The sequence below is a fragment of the Archocentrus centrarchus genome, chromosome 11 (genome assembly GCF_007364275.1).
Source record: "Archocentrus centrarchus isolate MPI-CPG fArcCen1 chromosome 11, fArcCen1, whole genome shotgun sequence".
NCBI lineage: Eukaryota > Metazoa > Chordata > Actinopteri > Cichliformes > Cichlidae > Archocentrus > Archocentrus centrarchus.
In genome coordinates, this window is record NC_044356.1 from 28932507 (window position 1) to 28947118 (window position 14612).

Here is a 14612-nt window from a genome sequence, read left to right on the forward strand (position 1 = left end):
AAAAATAAGTATTTTTCTCCAAATGTTGAACACTCGCTTTAACCATGTCTTTTTCCTCTCTCTTCCACTTTGCATCTCCCCAGCTCTGTCTTGACAGCCTGTCATCCCCCACAGATATATCTAGTTTCAGGTTTCACTGACCTCTATAGTTACAGCCCAGCCCAGCTGAGAAATGATATGAATGTGCCTGGTGAAGTGTGTTCACCAGCAATGACACAAAATTGGTAGGTATTGTCTGAATCACTTTTGGAAGCTGACTTGCTATTATTCCACAGCAGAGGTTGGTCACCTTGAGGAAAGGTGGAGGAAGCAGGTCTCACTGAGGTGAAAATGAACAGATTTTGTTTTGTCCCCACCCCACCCCACCCAGTTTAACTCTCAGAATCTTGCCATTTCTCTAACCACTTAGCTAGGATATGAGGAGGCATCTTGACACTTTATTGCGTGTAAGGATGCTACAGTAAATGTCTCTGGATCAATATCACAGCCCATGGCTCTGCACAGCACAACGTCTCTCTCGCTTTTCTGCTCATTAGAGATGCACCTGACCTATAGGTTTACATAAGCTTAAGACTGCAGGAGCAGGAGCTACGTAAACATAATGCAACAAGACAGCCCATCATAATTTAAAGGGCATTGTGTAGATTTTTTCCCCCCCTTATTACTGACAAAATGGTTTCATTGATGGTCCTTTTAATAACAGGCTGCAGTTACAGGTGCAGTAGCATCACCTGCTGGACAAACCCACCGTGACAGAAAACAACCAAAGGTATTATACTCTGATCAGCCACATTAATATTACAACTGCTGCAATGCGATGTTCTCTTGAAACTTGGTAACTGGCACTCTTGTGGATGTTGTTTTGACACATACCACACACTTAAACACTTCACTCTGAGAGACAGAGACTGTCATGATGGTCGGTATAAGACAAGCATTTATATAAATCCCTCCAGCAATTAGAAACCCTTTAAATCTTTGAAAGATTTCCTAGACACTAATTGTGGTGTAAACATGTAGTCATTACTGACAGATTAAAGTAACATGTTAAGGAGAGTGACAACTCTGCAGCACACACAGCATACTTAATCAAAACCTGTCAGCAGAGTGATCTTTACAATCATAATGATCTGTTTGGTAAAGCGTTCAAAAAAGCGTTAAAAAAAATGTAAGTGATCTGAGCATTTATTTGATTTAAAGGCCATGTAAAAGCTTGTAAGCAAACATGTAAAATGTCTGTGCTAACAGTCCTAGTGATGTCAGCAGATTATTCCAGGGCTGACCCAGGTGAGCTTTTTCACGTCCTATCAGTCACATTGTACAAGTAGTCCTCAATTAGTTGGGTTGAATGGAGTTAAACAGCTAATATTTATTCCCACTTCTATACAAGAAATAACATTTATTTATTTATTGATTTAAATATAATGCTAGCATTCCGCTAGTTCGTACTGGTTGATTGGTTAAGGATTCACAAGATGACCTACTCCCTTGATAGCACCTGTTTCCAACTAATACCTCAGACAGATATCTGCAGTGTAATTAAATCACAACAGAAACTTTTTGTAATGATGATCTCGGGCATAGACTGTATTTAAAGGATGGTTTTGGCCTCTGCATTTTAAAGGCTCATTGTTAAAAATGTTTGTTTTCTCCATGTTGGATTTTCTTTTAGAACCAAAAGTGACACTGAAGTGGAATCCAAGTTTTCAACGCAGACTTAACGCAGTTAATTAAATGAAAAAGCAGCAGTTGTATAAATGCAGTTGAGGAGTCCATTTCAGTGACTTGAATTATAGGAGATGAAGCCTAGCAGATACCCATGGGCTAACCTATGGGCAGGTGTGTGTCCACACAACTGTCAATCAAAGTAGTCATGCTCTTTAATAGTATAACTCCACAGTTAACCCACTGTAAACATGCTTTTTAATACGATGAAGTTGAATATTTTAACGAGTCTATGGGGACTAACGCTTTTTAAAAAAAAAATATACATATATATTTATTAATTTTTTCAAGAGAGAGAAAAAAAGAGAAAAAAAAGGTACATACAAAGATCATACATATTAAATCAGTAACAACCTATTTAACCTTCAATAAAACAAACCAAACAAGCAAACAAATAAAAAAAAATTAATAAATAAATAATGCATACATAACCAGTCACTAGTCACACTACTCACATTTCCATTTGTACTATATGATGGTGGTGCCAGCCTAAAAAGACATGGGCGGCATACTAAGAAACTGGCTGTGCATTTGGATCAACCTCATACTTATTAAGATGACCCATAAATTGCTGCTACACATTACAGAATTTATTAGTGGATCCCAAAATATCATACCGCAGTTTTTCCATTTCTCTGTAAATTCAGTTAGCCACATTTTAAAGTGAGGAGCTCTATCAGATTTCCACAATTTTAAAATTACTTTCTTGGCTATTATCATTCCATATACCACAGTTTTTTGCACAGAGATACTGTGGGTCATAAGTGAAGGAGAATATCCAAATAATGCAATCTGGGGATCTGGAACCAACACACACTTATATGCTTCTAAGAACCCGTTGAAGATGTCGCACCAATACTGACAGAGTTTAGGGCATGACCAGAAAAAATGTGACAAGGAGCCATCCAACAACTTACATTTATCACAAAGTGAGGAAACTAAAGGATATATTTTATGCAATTTTGTTTTTGAGTAATGAAGTCTGTGAAACACCTTGAACTGAATCAACTGATGTTTCACATTAATAGAACATGACCGAATCCTCCCAAGACCCTCTTCCCAAACCTCCTTGACAATCTGCAAGCCCAGCTCCTCCTCCCGTGCAACTCTGAAGGAGTTAGTGGCAAAGTTCATTTGCTCGGTAAAGATGTCAACAAAGTTTGAAATTAATTTTTTAGAATTAGGAGGCTCCAGCATCAACTTACATATCTACACTTCATCTGGAAGAGAGACAAAATTCGGAATGTTAAGACGAACATAATTTCTAATTTGTAAATATCTGAAAAAAATCAGCATTTTGTTTACCAACATGGATCCCAGTTTATGAAACCAAATGATTTTCATGTATCATCATGGGTCAAATTTTGGAAGTTTGCGAGTGTCTGATCAATGAATACTTTGTTTTCGCTCCTAATTAGCATGCTAGCATGTTAAACAGCTATACTGACTGACTGGAAACAGTGGAAGAGAACAATATAATAGAAGCAAAATAATGTATTCTGATTGCCTTGGGTTACAGTTAGGATTAAGGATTGAGGGTTGGGGTCCTCACAGATGACGACTTAGACCTCAGAGGGTTAAAAATCATGGGGATTCACAGGGTGAATCTAAGACACCTTACTGCATTTGACAACATGCAAATATAGAGTGAGTAGCTATATTTGGAGAAGTATATTGTGGGTAAGTCATTAGTTAATTCTATCTGGCTTGCAAGGTGTAAAATAAATAAATAAATAAAAACACCTGTTAGTGAATGTGGCCGTGCACTTAATTATAATTATGCAATACGTTTGAGCCTTAACACAAGTTAAGTATGTTAGTTACATAAATATCCACCACCCTACAAATACAAGAACAGGGAATTGACTATAAAGGACAGAACCCTTAGTTTTTATTTTATTTTTTTATGTATTTTTTTAGACCAAGCTGTAAACATGGTTATTTAGGTGGACATTTTGACACTGGGGTCTGCGGGGATTGACTAATTTCTGGAGCCAGCTACAAGTGGTCATTCAAGGAACTGCAATTTTTAGACAGACACAGAGTTGGTTTGGGCTGTTAGCATTCTTTCTGAACTGTTTGTTACACTCATCGTTATTACGCCCCATAAATCATTATTTTTAGAAGTCTATTTTTGTTGGGGCATGCACGATGCCAGAATAAAAATTGTGAAGTGTGAATTTTTACAGTAGAGCTAGGAGGTGTCCTTTAATTTGTTGTGTAGCCTGTAAAGGTGGCCTAGTGTATAGATTAATAATTAAAAGCTTTCCTGGTGTGTATTTCAGTTTATATCCTCTAGTTTTATGGGCAAAGCATGTGTGAGTGCAAGTGCATAATACAATCAGTGACACTATGAATGTTACACATGTCTTAGCTTATTTATTAATTTTTTTTTAATGAAACAGTAGTGAGGTGAGCCAAATCCCACCCTCATGGTCATTCATTATGTCCTGGCTCCAAACTTTGCTCCTAGTGTTGGACCAGCCACCATGAGGATGAGTTGACAAAAAAGAGAGAAAAGACACGTTACTTTGTGCATCTGTAAAGCTGAAACTGCAGTGCTGGCATTAAAAAATAATTCTGAATACACTGCAGTGTCTAAAGGATATTTTTTATTAATTTATGTACAGCTTAGTCTTTTCTTGCTGACAGTGTGCTGCAACTCTGATATGAAAACCAAATTTATGAATACTATTGCACACCTATATTCTAAAAATGTGGAATTAAACAGGAAAGAATCTGGAAAAATAAACATATTTACATTTTTTCTTCAGTATAATTCTTGCTATGGGCAGTTCGTGTCAGTGGGCAGTGTCTTAATGAAAAAAAGTCTACTCCTCACTGTCTGCACAGAATGGTGCACTACACTTGTTTTTGAAGTTATGTCGGGTGGGGTATTGTTCTCGATTGGATCGCTTTTTCAAAGACATCATTTTCCAAACAAATAGGACTCTGCAACAAAAACCTTTAGCGGTTTGGTTTCCCTTTCAGGAACACGTACACTTCCAAACAACAGACAGCAAGACGTCATTCAAAGCAGCTCTGGAAGTCCAGTTCTGCTGCATTTGTGCTGCTTTGTCTCCCCAATATTTAGGTGTGAAATCCTGCTAATCAGTGTCACTAGAGATAATGAGACCATGTGAGATCTTATTACCTTCCAGCACTGACAGTTTCATGCAGCAATAATTACTCCCACTGGCGGCTTGCTTATTGACGACGCCTGCCCAAAGTATCATTCTGGGACTAATGGTTTCCCTCCTTCACAAGGCAAACAATGGAATGAACACTGCTTCAATCAACTCTGAGTGATGGATTTAATGACAGAATCATTTCTCCTCCGCTTTATGGCCGGGGCGGAGCGACACATGCAGAATGAGATGGGTCTCCGAGGGGACATGTTGGTGCGAGAGTCGAGCTGTAAACAAGGAGCTTGCTTTTTATTTGCTGCAATTTCACTGCATTTGATGATGAGTGAATGTGACCAACAAATTACTGTTAACTTGAAGAAAACTAAATGCATTACTGTGTGTGAGCGCAGCTCCCTCAATGCTTTTCTGGTGACGGAGTGATGTCTTTAGGGTTGGGGTGGAAAAATGAGCTCTATTGATTTCAGGGCGGGAAGAAAGAAGAGAGAAAGGCAAGTAGAGGGACTCGGACTAGCCTCAGTTGGATCATGAGTTCAACGCACAATGACAAATGGGTGGGGGAATGAGAAAGAACACCCTGAAATCAAATTGAGTATGGATTGTTGTGGGCCTGGATTTATAGCTCCAGGGTATCCCAAACCTGGAAGTCATAAATTGATGTAGTTGAAATGGGGCGTCAGTAGGGGATTGCTGCTATGATTCGTTTACTGCGCGTGTCACTATCGGACAATACAAATGGTGAGTCATTCTAGTCCCACAACAGGGCTCGTTAATAGAATATACACAGACAGAAGTTAAAGGCCGTGACAAATCTGCCTCTGTGGGCTGAGCGGCTCGGGGAGGCAGGAAACAGCCACATATCTGTGCACAGCACAAGCACCGCTCAGGGACACTGACGGGGTGACAGGCGAGGTTCAAGCAGGTATGCATTTCTACTCTAACTACAAGTTAGTGTAGAAATGCACTAACTACAAGTAATTATTGCCTAGCACAGCATGGAGTGATGCTTTAAATCAGGGGTTTCTAATGCAGTTTCACTAAGGGCCGCAATGAGACAGGACTATACATATCATCAATGACGTCATCAGAGAGGCTTCCTTAGCTCTAAAACCAAATGGTGGAGCGGTCCAGGTATTTAACCCCAAGTGGGGGCTGTTCCCTTCGGAGATGGTCCTGAGGGTCATTGACCCACTATTGATCATGTGAGCATTCACATGAGCCAAGAGGTGAAAAAAGGCGTGGGCCATTACTGTCAGCGAGGGTTAAGGGTGAAACCACTGTGAGACCTTCCCCCACCACATCGTGTGACCTACTGCAGTCACTTGAGGCAAGGTGTGAGTGGGGGTTGCGAAGACTCATTCACTCTAGGACATTTGGAAGGATTATCCTAAAAAAACAAAACAAATAAAAGCACTATATTAAGAAAATGTTCAAAATAAGTTGAATATGTGACAATCTTTTCTATCTTCCCCATGAGAGAGGACGGCTGCTGCTGCTGCTGCTGCTGCAATTTTACATCTTTGCATTAATGGCCAGCAATTGTTTCTGTATCATTAACCAACACTTTTAAGGACGTTTTGCGTTTCATGTCAACACATTTTAAGCTTTTCACGAGTCATTTCACTCTGAGAAGGATGGCCAGAATGGTTGGAGCTGAGATTACAGTAACTAAGATAACCACTCTTTAGAACTGTGCTGATGACAAGCATCTCAGGATGCATTCTGCTGAGGCAGCAGAAGTTGTTGGCCCACGACAGCATGAGCGAACAGACCGAACTCGCCTCGTGTTCAGACCCGTGCTGGTGTCGTGGTGTGAGGAGTGCTGCTTTGCCAGTGCCAATCAATCATTGTTTAAATGGTTTGTGGCCCTTTATAGCAACAATTTAGCTCCTTCTCAAGGTAACTTCCAACATGAGCACGCACCATTTCACAGAACAAAATGGGCCACGGACTGGTTTCATGAACATGACAATGATTCACATCACCAATACACACCAGTGACCCAGGTCCACCGGCACTGCAATAATGTTGCCTTCCAACAATGTTTCAAAGATGCTTTGCTGAACTGAAGTAATGAAAGGTCTGGTCGATGTGTTGAATTTACATTCAGAAGCTCCAGTTGTGTATGTTTGTGTGTTAGTATTTACCTTGTAGTTTTCAGCCATTAATCATGCTGATTTTAATCAAGTTTAATCTGCTTTTAATGTCGCAGCAGTTAATCGACCGTGACAGCCCTGAATCCTGAACCTAACCCTGTGTTTTAGAGTCAAGCAAAAAAATTGGGGCAAAAAAAAATGTAAAATAAATTTGAGCCTTTTAGAATGAATTCTCTCCTGACTGCCAAGACTTTGGGATCATCACCAATGATAACGTAAAACTTAGAGGGCTGATATACGATACATCACAATGGAAGTGATCCCCGGGCTCACCAAACACACAAAACAAAATAATTATGCAAAAGAACATGTCATTTATTTTTTCATATGCTATAATAATACTATGCTATATAACGCATATAATTATATTTCTTTTTTGACATGGAACACAAGCTACTAAGGAATACAGAGAGTACAGTCAGCAACATAGAAAAATATTAGCGCAGTATTGGCACAGATGAAGTCGTTTTTTTTTTTGTTTTTGTTCTTTACATGTTGTACATTCAACAAAATTAATTTAAAAGAGCGTCAAACAGTTTCGTAATGAGATTTTAAAAAAAAAATTAAGGGTCCCAAATAACAGGTGGAAAATGAAGACAGATAACCTTTCGCAAACATATAACACACTTTCCACACACACCGGCATAAGTTACGCAGAAAGAGGGCTCTCTGAAAAGGACAGTCAAACACAAAAAGGTCCAAATCAGCTTGTTTTGAAGGCTGACAGCAGTTACATGTATCTGTTGGTTTGTGGAAGTCATTCAACAACACAAAATGTACAGTTAACACCCAAAACATGTGTGGTATAAAAGAGAACTAAGGGTGATGTAATTAAAATTCTTTCTGATCCATCTTCAAATGAAACCTTGTACAGGATAGCCATCCATCTCATAAAACAATTTCATACCTGCGTTTGCCCTTGAAGGAGTCGATCTCAGTACATCTCAAACACTTTTTCCCTCCATTGATTCCTGCTGACTCCTTTGGGGTAAACACACACAAAGGAAAAGCAAACAAGCTTAAGCCTCAGCCATATACATTGTGTTTGTGATGCACGTTGTGCGGCAGCTCCAACAGATCGCTTACGCAGCTTTTGAGAACGATCTTTGCGTCCTTAAGGAACCCATTTGGTAAGAGTCAATCACAGTGACAGAGCAACTGTTTCCACATGGGGAAAAAAAAGCACTTTGCCGTGTCACCGGTTGTTCTTTGAGACAGCGCACTTTGAACAAAAAACAATGCTTGTGTAGTCGAGACCGACAGGTTAGTTTTTACAATGAGACTAGGACGCGACCTTCAGATCTAAAAGAGCAGCGCACATTTTGACAAAAAGAAAAGAAAAAAAAAGCTGTTTGTAGTTTGTACAGGTAGTGGAGGTCAAGCCAAGGTTTTCAGTAAAGTGCACTTCAAACCAGTGCAAAGGTTAAAATATATCTCTCTGTCTATACATAACTACATATGCAGCAGACGCTGGATATGAGACATCTGTGATAACAGTTCTCTAATGTCAGAATATGTAAACATCGTCTGATGGGCAGCACGGTGGTGAGGAAGTAGTCCTCGCCATGACGCTAGAAATGCATCTGAGAGCCGAGGATGCGAGAAAAGACGCGAGAAACATGGCATCTTACATGTTCAAGAGAACATTAGACTGTTTGGACGGTGGTTCCCTGCCATCATCATGCATTGCAATGCTTAGACAGTCTGTGAGGGAGAATCTTGGCAGTGTGTCGGTATTACACAGAATCATCCAGTTTTCTAGGAAAACAAAAACAATGACACCCTGATTTACACCAGTGGGGACAAAAAAACCCAAAAAAAACAATGCACTTCAAAGGAGGATTTTAATCTACAGCTTTACGTGGCTAATTAGAAAATAGATCCTCATTAGACCACAATAGTCTGCTGTATCATACAGTCATGGATGGCAAGTCTTTTTCTCATATATGCACATCAAAATCTGCTGTTGATTATATCAGCAACCCTGTTCACTGCCTGCCAGGATTCAAGAAGCATTATGAAAGTAACTGAATAACTAGAGGCTTAAGGTGGTACTAGTAGTAGTAACTCTAGTAATAGTTGTAATTTTATTGCAGCAATTCTATAAAATTACTTCAACATTGTTAGATTGTTAAATATTTAGCATGTCAACAAATATTTTCTGCTAAACCTTCGATTAGCTGTTGCTCCATCAAAGCGACACAATTAGGTGCAAGAAGGCTGTCGAGCTTTGGATTTCTGCACAGTTACGTGAGGTAAACAGACTGGAGTGGCATTTATGTAGTGCTTTTCTACCACTCAAAGTGCTCTAGACTACAAGTCACATTTAACCATACATTCCTACAGTGTTTTATTTGATGCACTTTAAGTACTGTATATTTATACATCACATGCACAGCCAATTTAGACTCACCAGTTAACCTAACAGGCATGCCCTTGTACTGTGGAGGAAGCCAGAGCAATATTATAAAATTTGTGGCAAATTCCAAAACCAAAAGCAGGCACAAAAGTTCAGGGATGGGATTAAAGGGGTTGGGTGCTACCATAAGCTGCAACTGGATGAATTTCCAGCTAAGCAGCTTAATAATAATCATTGTAACCAAAGTCTACTTCCACATCCAAGGAAGAAGTCAGTACCAAGAAACCGAGAAACCAAGACACACTGCACACTCAGTACCAACTTGCCACCCACAAACAAGGCCTTATCCACTTGATCTTGTCACCATGCTTGTCACATGTCCAAAATGGCTGATAAGTTAATGTCACGTCTCTGCAGAACCTCAATAAAGCACGATAAAAACTATTCACAACTTCTACTTTTTCCTTTGTGTGCGCTTTACCATATTTGGAGATGTTAACCTGACCAACACAAAAAAGTGTTATTTCTAAAGAATTTTTGAAAATAAAAAATAAATTGTCGGCTAAGCAATCATGACTGAATGAAATAAAAGTATAGTTTTACATTTCCTGTAATGTAGCGAAATGTAATCAGGTCAATGATGGTGCTTTCAGTCAAGCGGCTGAGATTAGCTTCATTGGCTAGCTAGCTAAAGCTAAAACATCTGAGAACAATGACACTTTTCTCTCTGACATCATGTTGTAGTAATGTAAACATTACTGCAGGTTAGAGGGATATCGTTCTAAATTGCATAATAAGGGCCTTGTGAGCCTGGAAAGCTCGACAGGTGACAGCGAATCCTGCCAATGAATCTGTTTCTGAGTCAGCACAAAAGCACATTTTAAAAGAAAATGCCATCACAGCAGGTCAGACCATTTCTTATCAAATGCACTTTACCGCAGACTTTAATGCAAATGTTTGCTGTAGGCCTAACACTTAGCTAGTCGTGGACAAGAAGTTTTTTCAAGATAAACATACAGACAATACATTTTACTTTTCATTCGATGGATTTGATAATAGCACACAGAGACCTAAATGCAGACAGACTACTTACACTGTAGGTAATGGAAGCAGGTAAAAAATAAATAATTTTAAACAATATAGTCATTTCTGTATAAATGAACATCTATGTTTCGTACAACAAAATACTTCATGTACAGTCAAGGAGATAAATGCTGAGCATCTATTGCCTTGTTTTAAGGATAGTGTAAGACTATCATTAGTGTAACCCTTAAAGAAGAATTCAGTCAACCAGTAATAGCGAAGGCTCTAAACCAACTCTAAAGGGAAAGTAAGTAAATGCTTTAAACCACAATTAGCATCTGTTAGTGTTCTGGCTGAGAGGTTATTCATAAGGCCGACAAAACATCTACAATCAATCCTGTCATCAGTGTCAGATGTTTTGCTTTGACTGGCTACACATCAAACTCAGACTTCTGAGTTAGCAGTTTAAACAGTCACAATATACTGATCCTTTAATAACAGCTGCTAATAATCCTAACAAATGGGATATACAAATGTGGCCTCTTGGATACCAGGAATTATATACATTACATGTATTTTACAGGGTAAAAGGACCTTATCCCCTTCATTTAGACTCCTTCATCCACCATCAGATCAGTCCAGTAAGCCCGCAGTACTAGCACCTTTACTTGAAGTAGTTGAGACCTGCCACTAAGAAGAACTTCTCCAGGAATAGCTCAGAGTCCAAGACAGCGATGTGGGCGGCGCGGCCGATCAGTGTGTTGGCTGTGTTAGGTAGAGCGTGGAACACATTCTGGCGGATCAGCCGGCACTCTTTCGCTTCCACAAGTGGCTGCAGGAGGTTGTTGATCATCTCGGTGTACACGGGCCCTTCAGTGCAAAAAAAAGGGGAATGTTACGGCGAGCCCTCCTACGTGCGTGTTGTGTTATCCGTATTCAAACGGAGTGTTAAAACTTAGGCCCACAGTTAGATTCATTACTGATTCATCAGCTGATTATGTTTGATCAACAAATGCCATATATTCTGTGGAAAAAGCTACTTTTTCACCTTTCATGTTGATGGAGCAGTTATAACATTAGGAAAACCTTTAAATGTAACGCAGTGCAGTACACCACTGCCACCATCCAAACGACCTTAGCACTAAACACGGGGCTGAATTATCACCTTTTTGATATCAAAAATTTTAAATGAAAGCTTTGAAAAAGGACTTTCCTCACTTTCCTTCACCTCATAACAATAATAACAATTTTGCTCAAAAGCTTATTTGCATACTTATTTCAGCATACTTCCATTACACTGTTTTTTTTTAATCTCTGATGAGTGCAACAGCTTTGTCAATGCAGAGTGTTTAGCCTTACAGGCTTTTTTTTTTTTTTTGCCACGAGTCAAATGAGACATGTTGCTTTACAGGTGCTGCTTCTTGCGTAGAACATGGGCGACTTTTACTGCCTGTGATTTCCACTTTTAATTTGCAAGAAGAAGAATGTGTTTGTCCTTTCAGGTGTTACATATTAGCCTTTTATGAAAGGCTAATGTGTGCACAGATATCCAGACAGAAACTACTGAAATGCAAAATGGCAAATATGAGTATTGCAGAGGATCCGCTAAAGTGATGACATATGCACTCTGCACTCCTCACCTGTGGTCCTGTCTTTGAGAGCAGTTTTGCACATCTCTATTCTGGCAGAGTGGAAAGGAACATAGCGGTCCTGTGGAGATGCCACTAGCACAATGTTCTTGAAGAACTGGAGCCCTACAAGGACATGAAACAAACAGAAAGGAGACAGCACAAAGTAGAGAGAAAGAGGGCAAGACAGGGTAAAGGATTGAATTGGTTGTAAAATGCAAAGTACAATCACAAAGTACAATGACAGGTTTGATACGATAAAGCTGTGGGTTTTTTTTTTTCCTCTCAGCTCTCCTCTCAGTGTGCTTTTAAGAGAGTGCACTGGTGGGTTTCCAATGACAGGGTTTGGATCATTTTGTCAGCCTGCCACAGCTGTAGAGAGGGGGGGAAAAAAAGCGTTTTCAGGCTTATCTTTTTCAAGCCTGTGTGACAAACGACTGCTTTGTTCCACTCACACAGTGGGGAGGCCTCTCACAGGCCTCTTGCAGCTCGCTGGCAGGGGTTTGAGTGTTAGTGAGCTGACACGTACAGAAATTTGACAAAAAAGACAAGATGACAACATTTTCATGAATATTTGAACAGCCTGCCTTTCAAGCAACAGTCTGTAAAGTGAGGCAGTCAATACACCGCCTCTGTTTCAGATTTGGCTGCTTTCAATCCATACCTGGTTTCTGACTCAGGAGATAAAGGAACGTTTTCCGTGGATCAACGTGATCTCTGAAGGTGAGCTGCAGCAAGGATCCTGATTTCTTCAGCTTCTGCATTAACCACAGACCTAAGCAAAATGCACACACACACACACACACACACACACGCAATCAGGAGTCCACATCCATCACAGTAGGCTGAGCAGTATGGATGATATTCTTAGATAAAAGACAAGATGCTGCTGAGAAGCGCAAAACATGCACGCAGAGGTGTGCCTTCTTCCCAGAGACGAGCTGTGGCCTCACCTGTGCTGACCAATGTGCTGTTGTTGTACAGCGTTCCCAAGTGTGGACCTGACAGCGAGAGGAAAGTGTGCAGTTTGGGCAAATAGCAGCGGAAGCGAGGCCTCGTCAGCACCGAGCGGATGATGATGTTCCCCAGAGAGTGGCCGATGAAGCTGTTGGCCGAAGACAAACAACTTTCAGAGAGAGGAACTTGCAGCATGAGTGGGCAGCTGAAAAAAAAAAAACAACCACCAGTGCCTCCAACGCTGCTGACCTACGACACTGCCCGATAGCTTTGATAGATTCCTCTGGAAGCAGGAACTGGTTGCAGCGGAAGCTATTTGGAGATTCCTGCTGCAACATGCAGTGATTACAGAAAATTCATTAACTTGTTAAATGTTTAAACATTCTCAAAGGCAATGACGACTTACTGATGCGAACACAGAGGACAAACCACACAAATTAATAGCGTCTTCCCAACAGAGGAAATATTAGATTCATCAAGCTATCTCTGTCACTTAGTTAAATTACTGTACTGTTGCGGCTCTACCCACAATCCCTCATCTCCACGCCTGCTCCTTCTCATCTGTCTCCTCCCAAACTAAATATAGAGATAATGTGGAAAGAACCAGATGCTGTTGTGGCAGTCCATTGCTTTTGTCTTTGATACTTGCTCTCTGGAGAATACTTCACAATAAAAAGAGTTAAGAAACTTGGGCAGAAACTCTCACAAAGAAATAAATTGGCACATTGAGGGCAATTAAGTGGGAAGATGAATAGCTTAATTTGATTGGAACTAGGCAGCACAGTGCTGCATAAAGGAGTGCAGTCTATCATGTGAAAGTCACAAGCTTATTGGCACTGTATGATAAGAGCTTTTCATCCATTTTGTGCCACTTATCCATTCTGAGTCTATACATTATCATGAAGCTGTCATTCTCAGAAGTTAAGATATCCATGCTGAGCACAAGAGTCAGTGCACAGCCTCTGCTGCCATCTGCTGACTGGACTGAATGCTGCTTAGATTTTTTTTCTCTTCTGGTTCGCCTGAACTTCTCCAGAGGACCTACACTGTAGGTCCAACCAGCTAACTTTACATGCATATTAACTTGAGTGACATCCCATTATTAATCCACAGGGTTTAATATGATGTTGGCCCACCCTTTGTAGCTATAACAGCTTCAATTCTTCTGGGAAGGCATTCCACAAGGTTTAGGAGTGTGTTTAATGACAATTGTTACCATTCTTCCAGAAGTGCATTTGTAATTTATCCCAAAGGTGTTCTATCAGGTTGAGGTCAGGACTCTGTGCAGGCCAGTCAAGTTCTTCCACATTAAACTCACTCATCCATGTCTTTATGGACCTTGTTCTGTGCACTGGTGCGCAGTAATGCTGGAACATGAGCATGAAATTGTCCAAAAGGTCTTAGTATGCTGAAGCATTAAGAGTTCCTTTCACTGAACTAAGGGGCCGAGCCAAACTCCTGAAAAACAACCCCACACCATAATCCCCCCTCCACCAAACTTTACACTTGGCACAATGCAGTCAGACAAGTACTGTTCTCCTGGTAACTGCCAAACCTAGACTCATCCATCAGATTGTCAGATGGAAAAGCGTGATTCATCACTGCAGAGAACATGTCT

At 40.2% G+C, this 14612-nt stretch overlaps 1 protein-coding gene across 4 annotated transcripts in view; it reads right to left on the reverse strand.

The window, feature by feature from the left end:
- Window positions 1-7414: 7414 nt before the first annotated feature.
- Window positions 7415-14612, reverse strand: part of fam135b (family with sequence similarity 135 member B) — a 50165-nt gene continuing 42967 nt past the window's right edge. The window contains exons 17-22 of one of the 4 annotated variants that reach the window (XR_004020572.1): window positions 12991-13142; window positions 12702-12812; window positions 12050-12163; window positions 11072-11279; window positions 7935-8008; window positions 7415-7696 (exon numbers count right to left, since the gene is read on the reverse strand). Coding sequence is in view for 2 of the 4 variants with exons in the window: in XM_030741107.1 (XP_030596967.1) it covers window positions 11074-11279; window positions 12050-12163; window positions 12702-12812; window positions 12991-13142 (583 nt within the window). In the remaining 2 variants the exon portion in view is untranslated. Of the gene's footprint in view, window positions 11280-12049; window positions 12164-12701; window positions 12813-12990; window positions 13143-14612 lie in introns of all 4 variants that reach the window. The other 3 variants (XR_004020571.1, XM_030741107.1, XM_030741106.1) reach the window with 3 other exon arrangements.